We start from the raw sequence: 13,625 nt of genomic DNA on the forward strand, positions 1-13,625 counted from the left end.
AAATGGACACAGGACACTCTGTCTGAACTTTAGGAATCAATTACTGTGCTGGTGACTGAGCACTGGTACAGGTAGCCCAGAGAGGCTGTGGGGTCCTCCTTGGAGATTTTCAAAAGCTGCCTGAACATAGTCCTGTGCAACCTGTGCTAGGTTCTCCTGTTTAGGCAGCCGTTTTGGACCAGACAAACTCCAGAGATCCCTTCCAACCTCAACCATTCTGTGATTCTGTTAAGTTTAGGTGACTTTACTGATAGAAATAGAATGTATGTGTTTTGCTTTTTTAGTATTTATTTCTTAAAGAAAATTATTATGGTTTTATTACTTGTAACTTCCTACTATTTTTTTTTCTCTGTTGAGCCTTTATTAGTTTTAAAATTTAAAATTATTAAATGCATCTGTTATAGAAATATAATTAAAAGGTGTTACTGTATTTATCCTGGTGACAGCCAGAATAAACAGCAACCTTTATATTTTATTTTGTAAGTGGTATGAATGCCAAGGGAAAACAATCATTGCTTACTAATATCTCAGAAAGACATACTTTCATAAAAAGGAAGCTTTCCAAACTAACCACCCCCACAATGTACCATTTTGTGGTGAGGACCTGCATATTTACCCCTTTTATGCAGAAGAATACTGGCATGACGGCGTCCATTTCCATTCTCAACATAGCATGAGTAATTGCCAAGGTCTCCTTCTTCCACAGAGTCAAGAATCAATGAGATAGAAACTTCCTGTTCCCCAAGATGTTCCTTGAGAACCCTGAGGAAAAAGAAATCATATCTTCTGTTCTGCTTGTATCACAGTGGAGCATCAGATAATCGTGGCATAATATTGCTACTTACAATTCACAACTCTTTGGCTTCAGATTTGGTTATGGTTTGATGCAATCTTAATTAAATTATATCACATACTTTTCTTCCTCACTTCTAATGAGGAGGATTGGCTTTGTAAATGTTAATGAGAGCTACAGTTAATTGTATTTAAGCAGGATGATGCACACACTGATAACATATTACTGTACTCTGATGGAGGCCCTGATCAGTAATATGTAGAGTCTTGAAATGTTAGAACAGAGAAAAGTGAAACACAGTTATATTTCAGGTTTTCAATTACATCAGGAGTTTTGACGAAATGCACTATTTGTATACTGAAATAAATATATATATTTTTTGTGAATATATTATAAAATTTGACTATGTATTATAAGTCAATAGAAGGAAGTGGAATGCCAGATGCCACTCATTCAACAGATGATAAGGAAAAGCAAAGACCTGCTTAATGCTCCTCCTGTTTTCAATTTCTTTCTTTCCCTCTTAGCAATCCCATCAGTGGTTTTAGAAACCCAGCACAGAAAGTGACAAACTTCTACAGGCTGCTCCCTCACTTCACACCTGACAAAAGCAACGGAAACCAGTCTTCTGGGTCCTCCTTCCACAAAACAAGAAAGTTGTAAAGAGGTTTTTGACACCTTTTCATCAGCCTTCAAAATGCCAAGTCTGGTTGAAAGGCTTGGGAAGAGCTTTATATGAGAAATGTAGCTTATCTAGTTGTCTTGTTCAATTAAGTGTATTTGTTCTGATCTTTATAAAATTTGATGTGCACTGGGGTGAAATATGCCTCCATTTTGCCTATGTCTGGGGACACAAAGACCTTGAATGTCTATATGACCTTCTTGATTTTTACAAAGGAAGATTCTCCCTTAATTTAATTATACAGTAGAACTCAAAGCTAAATGTTAAAACAAGTGTGACTTCTTGTCTGTTGATAAGGTAGTAAATTCCTATGTAAGAGCAGAAAGGGATACAAGCTCATGATGTTCTATTGTAGAAAATCACTGGGGATAATACACCTGTGGTTATTTAACTTCCTTTGTAGTGCATACTTAGATTTGCATTCATTTCTAGGTTTATGCATGATATACAAACGCAGTTATACACACACACACAGGATTGTAAATAAGAAAGGAATATCTTCAGATCCAAGTAGGTACTTCATATTGGATATGAGTTGGAAAGCTGTGTCAAGCATGTTATTCTCAATACAAAAATACTGTTTTCTCAATTTCCAAATGAGGTAACACTTTTAGAAGCAGGATAAGTACATGACGTGAATTACCAAATCCTTTCTATAACAAATATTTCATCAGCTAGAACCTGCCCATGTAACAGGAGTCTTGGATCTCACAGGGCAAATAACATTTCAGGAAACTCAGTTCTTTCTTTGAAGAAGAGAAATCAAACATTCAAAAAGAGATGTCAGACTTCAGCATTTATTTAAGGCTATGTGCTTAAAAAACTTATTTTGACCCGCTTTTCTGGATGTATTTACTTTTCTTTATTTCTTCTTAGTAACTGTGTTAATGGTTGTTATAGTTTGCCACAGTTTGAAAATGTGACTGTACAAATCCCAGTTGGTTACACTACTGTGCTAGCTGGGCAACCACTCTGCTTTTGCAGCTCTCTAACATCAGGTTTTGCTGTATTTTTCTGTTGTCTAATGATGAAATTGAAAAGATAAAGACTGGATGTTGCAAAAAAGCGGCCCAGATTGCAAGTGTCCCTGAATTAGTCTGTGATAACAAGTATTACATTAACTACCAAAAAAAGATATTGCCTGATTTTTTTTTCTTTTACCTGATGTCACTTTCCCAGACTCGACTATCATCTAAATCTTCAATAAACTTCTCCCCTTTCATCCAGTAGATTAAAGGACTGACATCCCCACTATATCCAAAGAAAGCTCGGCAGGTTAGATTAGCAGAACCACCTGTTACAAAGAAAGAAAAAAAAAAAAAAAAGTTATTTCAAAATTTGTAAAAAAAGGATTCATTTTTGAACCAGTAGATGTGTTGATTTAAACAAAGTATATCTGTAGAGACCCTCCATTTTCAGTTGTTGTTAGAAATGCCCCAAAACATCTACTTGTCTTGCAGCTGGTGTTCAATATATTTCCTGAAAATAAATACAATAAAAGTGAGATTAAATGTTACATTAGAGCAGGATTCACTTTTGTATTGTTTTACCAAATGTTCCATGTATTGCGAGGAAATGAAAGACTATGGTTTCCTAAAAATAGCCAACTTAACTAAAGATTTCAATGTTTTCTTTAAAAATAGGTAAAGGTTAGGCAAAACAGACATGCAATCACATTTGTGTTAGTTCAGCCTTGCAAACATTTCTGCAAAGAGGTTGGTAGACTCCTGTAGGGTATCATTTCCTGTACCGTTTCCAAGGGACAGCCACTAGAAAGATACATGTTTGTTGCTAAGTTATCACTATCTGGGAAACATTTTACATATGAATGGAAATAACCATCCAATAACATGCAGTAAGGAGCAGAAATTCTACATATGTGCAGAGATACTTAATGTTTACATGCTAAGGCATGTGGAAAATAAGGAGTTGATTGGTGACAGCCAACATGACTTCCCTAAGGGCAGATTGTGCCTGATAAATCTCATAGCCCCCTACAATGGGATTACAGCATTGGTGGAAGAGCAACTGACATCATCTACCTGTACTTATGCAAAGCATTTGACACTGATAGCCAGTGATAGCCTTGTCTCTAAATTAGAGAGACATGGATTTGACGGATGGACCACTTAGTGGGTAAGGAATTGGCTGGATGATCACACTCAAAGAGTTGTGCTCAATAGCTCAATGGTTAAATGGAGATCATTGATAAGTGATGTTCCTCAGGGGTCAGTACTGTGACCAGTGCTGTTTAACATCTTTGTCTGTGACGTTGTCATTGGGATCAAGTTCACCCTTAGCAAGTTTGCTGGTGACACCAAGCTGTGTGGTGTGACTGGCATGCTGGAGGGAAGGAATGCAATCCAGAAGGATTTGGACAGGCTTGAGGCAGGCCTGGCCAAACCACATGAAGTTCAAGAAGGCCAAGTGCAAAGTCCTGCACCAAGGCCAGAGCAATCCCAAGAACAAATACAGGCTGGGCAGAGAATGGATTGAAAGCAGCCCTGAAAAGAAGGGCCTGGAGGCATTTGTTGATGAGAAGCTCAGCATGAGCTATTCCTGTGAACTAGCAACCCAGAAAGCCAACCATATCCTGGGCTGCATTAAAAAAGCAGTGTGGCCAGCAGGTTGATGGAAGTGATTCTCCCCCTCTACTCTGCTCTTGTGAGATGCCACGTGGAGTACTGTGTTCCACTCTGGGGCCCCAGCAGGAGAAGGACATGAACATGTTATAGAGAAGTCTAGAGGAGGGCCACATGGATTGTCAATGGGCTGGAGCACCTCTCCTATAAAGACAGGCTGAGGGAGTTGGGGTTCGGCCTGGAGAAGAGAAGGCTCCAAGGAGACCTTATAGTGGCCTTCCAATACCTAAAGGGAGTCTGCATGAAAGCTGGAGAGGAAGTCTGTCAGTGAGTGTAGTGATATGATAAGGAGGCTTTACACTAAAAGAGGGTATATTTAGATTAGATATTTGGAAGAAATTCCTTACTGTGAGGGTAGTGAGGTACCAGAACAGACTGCCCAGAGAAGCTGTGAGTCCCTGGATGAGTGTAAGTCCAGGTTAAATGAGGTTTTGGGCAACCTGGTCTAGTGGAACATGTTCCTGCCCATGGCAGGGACTGGAATTAGAGGATATTTAAGTTCCCAACCCAAACTATTTTATAATTTTATGATTCTATGATACAGTGAGAATTGAAAATGCAATATGCCTTCACTTTAGTTTATTTTCACTGGGCAGCCTTATATTGTGTTAGTACCACTTGTGTTTGGGGTTCCAGCTAGAGCACATGCAGAGATGGAAATGGTACTTCATGTGCATTTTGAATGTGTGCGTAAGACTGGTTAAAACTAGGTGTACTGCACACAGACGCGTAGTTAAAGATCTATTCACTGATGCAAAGTTGTTTGTCTTAATATGCAACAGCACTTATAAACTGTTATGTGCATTTCTGTAATGGATAATTACACTGTGATTTAAGGAAGTGTTGTGATTTAAGAAGCATTTTCCCTCCTGAAGAGAGTATTTCCATGGAGCTGATATTACTGCTGAGACCAAAGTCATATTTTATGTACACTTTCAATTTTTGATCCTAGGATGTTAAAGCTGACTGACCACAGCTCATGAAAAAAAAAATAATAATATTATTACTACTTTTTGTTATTTCCTCTACTGAGATGCTGTGAGAAGTCAATCTGGGTTCAATGTATTTTCTTAAAAATATACTACTTTGGGTCTGTATATGGTCCTTCTCAAACCTTTGACAATATTTGAGTATATTATTTATTTTTTTACTATGGAAACAAATGCAGGATGCTGTATAACAGGAAGATAAGCAATCGTTAAATAAATCTCTTATTTATCTGAAATGATTTATGGTTTTCCATGAAAGCATCTTGCTCCTCTCATTTGCATGAACTGTCATATCTGCACCACAAAAGGTGTAGAACCAAAGTAAGAACTGAACATTTTTTTGTCATTTTAAGGAAGCTTACCTACAGTGGATGCCACAACACCATTTTTCTGCAATGTCCGTTAAGGAGACAGGAATACCCCAGTATTTGAAACTAGGAGATGAAGGTGTCATTCATAATCAAAAGATATGAAATTGAATATCTGGTTAATGGGACAGTTAGATAACCTCATCTCATTTAGAGCAAAGTCACCAAATGTAAGCTGAAGGGCAAAAACTCTTCCTAAAGACAGTTTCCATGCCCTGGGAAGCAGTGGTTAGGTCATCTCTTTGCAAAACCACCTCCTTGCAACACAACCTCCTGAATGGTCAGGATACCTTTCTGGAAACTCAGTTCCTCATTCTCAACACAAGGAGGGCTCTGGAAGTGCCATCTAGAAGCAGTGAAGAGATTTTTGCAATCTTGCAGCTATTTGCAGGGAATGAGATGAGCATTAGGGAACCACTTAATGGGGGTCAAGGGCATGAAAACTTGTAATGGGATGTGAAGATCTTTCCTGAGCATTCCCAGGACATCTGAACAGATTCAAACCCACTTTCTTACAACAATTACATGTCTTATATATAAACTAACTACAATACTCAAACGTGGAAATGAAAATACAAAACCTTAAAAGATTATGAATATATTGGTCACAGTCATCCAGTTTAGCACATGTTCAGGGCTGTGAAATGCCTAGCAATCACAGCATTGGTGGACTCCAATCACTCTCAAAATGGGAGAAGGTTCCTGCATGACTAAAGCAAAAACAGGCTCCTTTGAAGAATTAATTAACCCTATGGCATTATCACCAATGCTAGGGGGAAGAGTACTGTCTGTTGTATCATTGCCACTTCTTGGGCTTTTCCTGCAGCTTTCCCAACAAGTCAAGGCCCAGTTGAAACTATTTAGCCCTTGAGAGCTGGTAAGATCACTGCTGGAGGAACCGTGGTTTCTGGCCAATTTCCGTGATTCACAGAGATTAGGCACCACAGGTACTAAGACTTCTCCAGGCTCTTGCAGCTAACAGGCACCCACTGAGATATGATTTTTACACTGTGAAGGCCTCTAAGCCTTTTACAGGTGAATAGTATCTTTTGTTTTGTTTTGTTTTAAATAAACTAAGCATTAAGGGGAAAAAGTGTCAAAAAGGTTTGTAAGATAAAGACTTTATTCCTTATTAAATTCTTAAATAAATTCCCCCCTAAATAAAATATTTGAACATATTTTTAAACACAGAATCCAAAGTTTCCTTTCAAAATGAAATATTTACACCTGACAAACAAATTAGGAAGGATGTACTTCCTCTTAGCAGTACTGTGTCAATTAGATTTGCTGAGCAAAGACTATTAACATGCCAGGTGCTCAGCTATAAATTATCTATACTGTCTACCTTGACCAATCTTCATAAAAAGCCAGTGGGAAATTCATTAACAGGTCATCCAGAAAGATTCAGTGACCATCTAATGACCAGCCTGTGACCATTAATGAGGAGGTCTGTTACTCCTGAGTTCACAGCTCTTTGCAGAAGGCAGAGGAGCTCTCCTGATAGAGCAGAGATGCTCACAGCTGCAGGCACATGTAAGCAATAAGTAAAGACTGCCTGACAGGCAACATTATGAGTGAACAGAGTATTTTCAGAGCACATTGTGATATCTGCTCCAGGGCTGCCCTTGTATGACTGCAAGTATGCTAAGGTTTCACTTCTCAGTAGTAATCCTTTGAAGTAGGTAGTCAGAGGACGCAGAGTTTGGCACACAGTCTGTTCTGGTCTGTTCTGCATGGGTAGTCCATATATAAGAAATCTTCAGATTTTTAGAAAGTGTTCAAAATGCAAGTAAATAAATACAAGAGGTACTTTGTTTCATGTTTAATCTAATGTACAAAACCTGTCAGCCAGTTAATAGAAATCGCTCACAGTTAATTGTAAGCAACTATTTTATGTGTGTTTTCTATGCTGAAAAAAAGATGTAGAAGTGAGTTGAAAACTATAAAGTTTTGATGAATAGATGTGTAATGCTTTCCATGCCATTAATTTAAATTTTCTTGTAAATGCTGGTTTATTACAGTTTTGTTAGTCTACTTTTGAAGTAACTTAAATACATACTTTGAATGTACTACTAGGGAAATCCGTCTCTAACCCTTTTGGTACAAGATGCTGTAAATTCTTGGGAATATTCTGTCTCAGTTTAGGTAAGCTGGGTAAGCTTGCTTATTTATTTATCTATCTATTTATTTATGGAAAAAAAAAAAAAAAAAAAAAAAAAAAAGACCCTGGAAAAAGCTGTGAGGTTAGAATTATTAAGTGAAACTGATAGTGTTTTATTTATTAAAAAAATCAAGAAAAGATAAAGAGAAAAATTGTACTTTGTAGCTTCTCAGACTAATTATTGTTATTATTATTTTGACCTTGAAATAAGAAAATAAAGAGATGTAAGGAACACCTAAAATGCAAAATTCAACTGAATATTTCTCTATCACCCTTATTTCTGGAAATGCATATGCTTTTAACATATTGAGTTGATTTTTGTAAAAACTAGAATAAATATCACCAAATGTTGCTGCTGCTTCCTGTGGTAAAGTTGCACTGTCAACTCTAGCCAGATGGGTTCAAACTAAATTAATCCAAAAGTTTTTGCCAGTTAAACTGGAAACAGTTTTTGTTACACAATATGGTTTCGAGTAGACCAGAATGAAAGGAAGGACTGCAGCAAAACTTAGCTTCTTGAAATCAGCAAATGCCTTCAGCTAAGCAACACTGTGTCCATTTTCTCTACTGGCAACATTTGGGGCAGGTTGTAAACTACTGCTGTGGGAGCCTCTGTCCAGGAGAGGGCACTGTCTAACTTCTAAACATTTATTATTATTATTATTATTATTATTATTGTTATTGTTATTGTTATTGTTATTGTTATTGTTATTGTTATTGTTATTGTTATTGTTATTGTTATTATTTAAATAAAATAAATTCCTAATGTATAAGCCTAATTAAAAACATCAGCCTGCTAAGAACCTGCTAGCTGTAATTAGCAAACAGTGAACGTTTCATGGTTAGTGAAATGTCATCTTGTATGGGCAGCTTGAATTGTACTTCCACCATTATCCATGTGAGTTAGCATACACTGTGATGGCAGCAGTTCTAGCTTCTGATTTGATGGATTCTTCACTAAAGTGCAACTATTTTTGTGGAAAGCAATGATAATTATCAGGCATCTACAACCTCTCTTTAGAAGAATCCTCAAAGATGTGTTACCGAAGTGAAATGAGAGCCGTGCCCATCATCTGAAAATGTTGAGGGCCAACAGAGTGGAAATGTGCACTGAAATACGTACTTTATTCTACTGTGCAATGCAAGCCAATTACAGCAATTATGCATAGGTAATACCTACACACTTAAAAGCATGCCATTTATTTGTAATATTAACACTTCAAAATGAAACTATAAAAGGCCAAGGCAAATGCAATCAAAATCTCTCACACATAAATTAAACGTCTATTCTGTCCATTCACATTAAACAAAAAATACTGACAAAATATCATCAGCCTTCCAAGTGGAGTGAAGCAAAAACTGTTAAATTCCTGAATGTGGTGGATAGGTGGCAATTCCTAACAAAGTCAATGACCCACTTAGATTCCCAATGTAATCTCCTAAATCCAGCAGGCAGGTAGACAGAATAGCTTTGTGTTTACAAATAAGTTTTACATCTCAAGACAATTCTTGAAAGCCTTGTCATAAACACGATAAAAAAAAAAAAAAAAAAAAAAAAAAAAAGGAAGGTAGCATAAGCTAACATACAGTTTTCAGACATGATACTTGATCATGATACTTGATCATATGATCATATTCAAGGGCTTTGTAAGTCATCACTTGGATCAGGATGATCTTCAGGGATTCCTCTTGATTCATTCCTTACCTGCTCAAATCATTACCTGTGGCTGTGCTGTCCACCAGTTTACATGACTAATTTCATGTCTTGATGTCTTGTATCTTATACTATTATTCATACTATATTGAAATTGTCTTGTATTTTTCATATAGCAGGTTAGGCCAAATTAAAACAAAAATAATTTTAAAAAAAGTAATATATATATATATATAAAAAAAACCTGTTTTCTGAAATATAACTACTGGGAACAGCTATATTCTAATCTATTCACTGAGTGGTGTGTTGTGATACCTTTGTCAAGTCATCATGTCTTATATACATACAATTCCAAAGATGCAATGTGCAAATTCCCTCTTCTTAGAATTCAGTGGAGGTAGATTTGAAAAGGCTGGGTATTATAGTTGCATTAAATACTATCATGCAAGCATGATACAAGCTGGTTGAATGTGATTACACAGCTATATCTCTTCATTAATAGACCTGTCTCTATTCTGTTATGCTACAGAAGAGAATGTTGATTGCACAGCACTCTGAATTACATATTGAACAAATTCCTCCATCCATGAATGTGTAAATTCACAGTACAGACAACCAGACCTCCCCAAAACAAAATAAAAAAAAACAGAAACAAAAAAAAAAAAAGAAAAAAAGAAAAAAAAAGAAAAAAAAAGTTTGTATCAAGATCACAGAGAAATGGTAGCTTCTGAACTTTTGCCAAATTTGCAGATATCTCTACTTGGCAAAAGTGTTAAAAATTGCTTCCTCGAATGTCTGTGTTTTTTTTTTTTTTTTTTTTTGTTTTTTTTTTTTTTTTTACTTAAAACAAAAAATGCTTACTTCTTGCTTGTTCGTGGTTTTTGTTTGCTATTTTTTTACATAGAAACTCATTCAACAAAGGGCCAGACTCGTTTGCCCACACATCGTAATTTGCTGACATATGAAGAGACTGCACAGGGCTTCCAGTTATTGAATTACAGTTCAACAGTAAGACACAATGCAGGCATCTATATGTCACTCTTTATATCTTGTCTGCCATCAACCCTGAGCTGTTTGAGTCTGTAATATGTAATAAGGCACCATATTGAAACATACATGGTAAAATCTAAGATTAACCTGAGTATTAAAATTTTCTGGTGGACTGCTTTATAGCTTGTGAAAGAAAAGAAATCCAAATCCCTTCTGCCTGGAATGGCCCCTTAGCAGCAGGACTGTCATAGACAGTGTCAATGAAGAAAACAACTGCCAGAGCAGACTGCAGAAAAAGTAGTGATCTATAGGACTTTTGGCTGAAAATGCCCAGGACATCTCTCAGGTATGTACATAGTCACACCAACATTCATTTCACAAGAGGAAATAAAACCCCTGAGCCAATAGTCTTGATTTTCCTAACAGCAGGTCTTTACTTTTGATAGATGGTAATGTCAGACTGATAAATTAGTTGTTCAGCAAGTATTTCTCATTCCTTTCTCTTCAAAAACAGTGTGGAGTGGAAGACAAGTATCACAAGCATAAAGCAAGAGTTTCTAAAGAAAAGAAAAGTCACTAGAATTGTTTTACAAGCTTAACTTTTCTCCAGAAGCTTTTTTTATTTTTTGTACCTTTTTTTTTTTTAAGTAGTTAAAAAAGAATAGAGAAATTAATTAATAATTTCTCAGACTCTTTATTCTTGTGCGCGTTCTGTCAGATCAAATAATAATTTCTGTTTTAAAAGCTTAGCTGTTTTTAGATATGTCACAAGAAAATATCCTGGGTTACAAAATATTTCCAAAAGAAAGTTGTCTTTAAATGCCAAACATCATATGTTTTTTACCTCTTACAGATTTACTACTTTTTAGCTTTAAATCTGTACATACTGTTCATAGCTTAGTATTGTTCATTTTTGTTGTTGTTTGTTTATTTCTGGATTCTTCTTTGGCCTTTTGCATTTTCATTCTTGAAAGCAATGCATTTTCATTCTTATTTGGCTTTTGCATTTTAATGGTGCTACACGGTAAGAAAATAAGCTTAGTTAGCAGCCATAAGATCCCTTTGCATAAAAGAGCCTCATATGGTAAACCATCTTCCTTATGGTCTCTCTGTGACTTCATGAGGCAGGTAGTTCAGGCACCCAGGGGTGCTACTGCCTTACAGCAATCTCTGGTGGCCAGGATGGTCTCTCGTGGCCTTAGTCTGGAGAAGTCCTGCTCAGGATCAAGTTTTGGAAGACTTCTAGAAAAGCAGGAAGGTTTTCTTGTTTATATTCTTATATTTCAGAGAGGTTAGATTAGGCAAAATATTAAAACGATTTGATATGTGTCTGGTGGTTTTACTCAGCTGGGCAGCTGTGTCCACCACAACCAGTCTCTCATTCCTTCTCCGCAAAGGAAAAGGGGGAGAAAATATGAAGAAAAGGGCGTAAGGGTTGAGATAAAGTCAAGGAGATCAGTCAATAATTATTGTCATGGGCAAAACAGACTCAGCATAGGGAGATTAATATAATTTATTGCCTATTACTTACAAGCTAGACCAGTGAGAAACTAAAAGCAAACTAAAAACACTTCCCCCTCCAACCACCCACTCCAACCTCCTACCCCCAAGCAGTGCAGGGGAATGGTGGCTGCGGTCAGTCCCTGATGCTTGGTCTCTGCCGCCCCCTCACAATCACTCCCTGCCCCTGCTCCCTGTGGGGTCCCTCCCACAGGATGCCATCCTTCCCAAACTAAGCCTGCAGGGGCTGCCTGCAGGCAGCAGCTCTTCAAGCACTGCTCCCACACGGCTCAGTACCACAGGGTCCATCCATCCCCCAGGAGCAAACTGCTCCAGCACGGGTCCCCCACGGGTGGGTGGCAGCTCCCCCCAGAATCCATGCTCCTGTGTGGGCTCCTCTCCATGGGCTGCAGCTCTGGCCCAGGGCCTGCTCCTGTGGGGGCTCTCCATGGGCCACAGCCTCCTCCAGGCCACATCCACCTGCTCCACGTGGGCTCCTCCAGGGGCTGCAGCATGGAGATCTGCTCCATGTGGGACCCATGGGCTGCAGGGGAACAGTGTACTCCACCAGGGGCTTCTCCACAGGCTGCAGGGGAACTGCTGCTCCGTGCCTGGAGTACCTCCTGCCCTCCTTCTACACTGACCTTGGGGGCTTCAGGGCTGCTTCTCACTTCTCACTCCTCGCTCTCCCAGCTGCTGTTGCAGCTTGGCTCTGGGCAGTGGTGGGTCACTTTGGAGCTGACTGAAACTGGCACTTAGCTAACATAGGGCAGCTTCTAGACTCTTCTCCAGAGAGAACCCCACACTTCCAAAACCTTTTAGTAGTGTTTCACAGAATCACAGAATCACAGAATTTCTAGGTTGGAAGAGACCTCAAGATCATCGAGTCCAACCTCTGACCTAACGCTAACAGTCCCCACTAAACCATATCCCTAAGCTCTACATCTAAACGTCTTTTGAAGACTTCCAGGGATGGTGACTCCACCACCTCCCTGGGCAGCCCGTTCCAGTACCTAACAACCCTTTCAGTAAAGAAATTCTTCCTAACATCTAACCTAAAACTCCCCTGGCGTAACTTTAGCCCATTCCCCCTCGTCCTGTCACCAGGCACATGGGAGAACAGGCCAACCCCCACCTCGCTACAGCCTCCTTTAATGTACTTATACAGAGCAATAAGGTCACCCCTGAGCCTCCTCTTCTCTAGGCTGAACAAGCCCAGCTCCTTCAGCCGCTCCTCATAGGACTTGTTCTCCAGGCCCCTCACCAGCTTCGTCGCCCTTCTTTGGACCCGCTCAAGCACCTCGATGTCCTTCTTGTAGCGAGGGGCCCAAAACTGAACTGAACACAGTACTCGAACTGAACACAGTACTCGTTTCTCCCCCCCTTCCCCCCCCCCCCCCCACCTCTCCCCAGTAGTACCAAAACCTTGTCATGTAAACCCAATACAGTGTCTTTCTGGTAAAGAATGTTTATTGGTGAGAAATATATTAAGAGCTGGAGCTCTGTATATGGCTTGGGCCCCTAACAAACTACCAAACTAGAAGAATTTCTCTATAACTTAAGGAAGACAGTTTCAAGCCATTAGAGCTCTCACAACATTTTCTTCATTCTCATAAAAAGTCCAGAAGCAAAACATGGGACTCAGAGTAGGACTTAAATTTTCTGAGGTAGAATGCTGACATAGCTAAACATATTGTGCTAAGGAGCTACTGGAATGTAATGGGTAAACTCCAGTCCACCCATGACTACAATCACAATTTTGTAATACAGCATGCTTACAATACCATTGTTCCCTTTTCAGTTTGCTTTCTTTAACCTGTGCAAGCTGTAGAAATTTTAATAACCA

General features: G+C 38.6%; 1 protein-coding gene across 3 annotated transcripts in view; it reads right to left on the minus strand.

The window, feature by feature from the left end:
* The window catches only part of IL1RAPL1 (interleukin 1 receptor accessory protein like 1), a 754,490-nt gene that overhangs the window by 35,117 nt on the left and 705,748 nt on the right, over nt 1-13,625 (minus strand). For all 3 annotated transcript variants that reach the window (XM_068686962.1, XM_068686973.1, XM_068686984.1), the window contains 2 exons: nt 2,637-2,769; nt 617-762 (listed from right to left, as the gene is read on the minus strand). In XM_068686962.1, the coding sequence (XP_068543063.1) occupies nt 617-762; nt 2,637-2,769 (279 nt within the window). The remainder of the gene's footprint in view (nt 1-616; nt 763-2,636; nt 2,770-13,625) is intronic.

The sequence above is a fragment of the Anas acuta genome, chromosome 1 (assembly GCF_963932015.1).
Source record: "Anas acuta chromosome 1, bAnaAcu1.1, whole genome shotgun sequence".
Classification (NCBI taxonomy): Eukaryota; Metazoa; Chordata; class Aves; order Anseriformes; family Anatidae; genus Anas; species Anas acuta.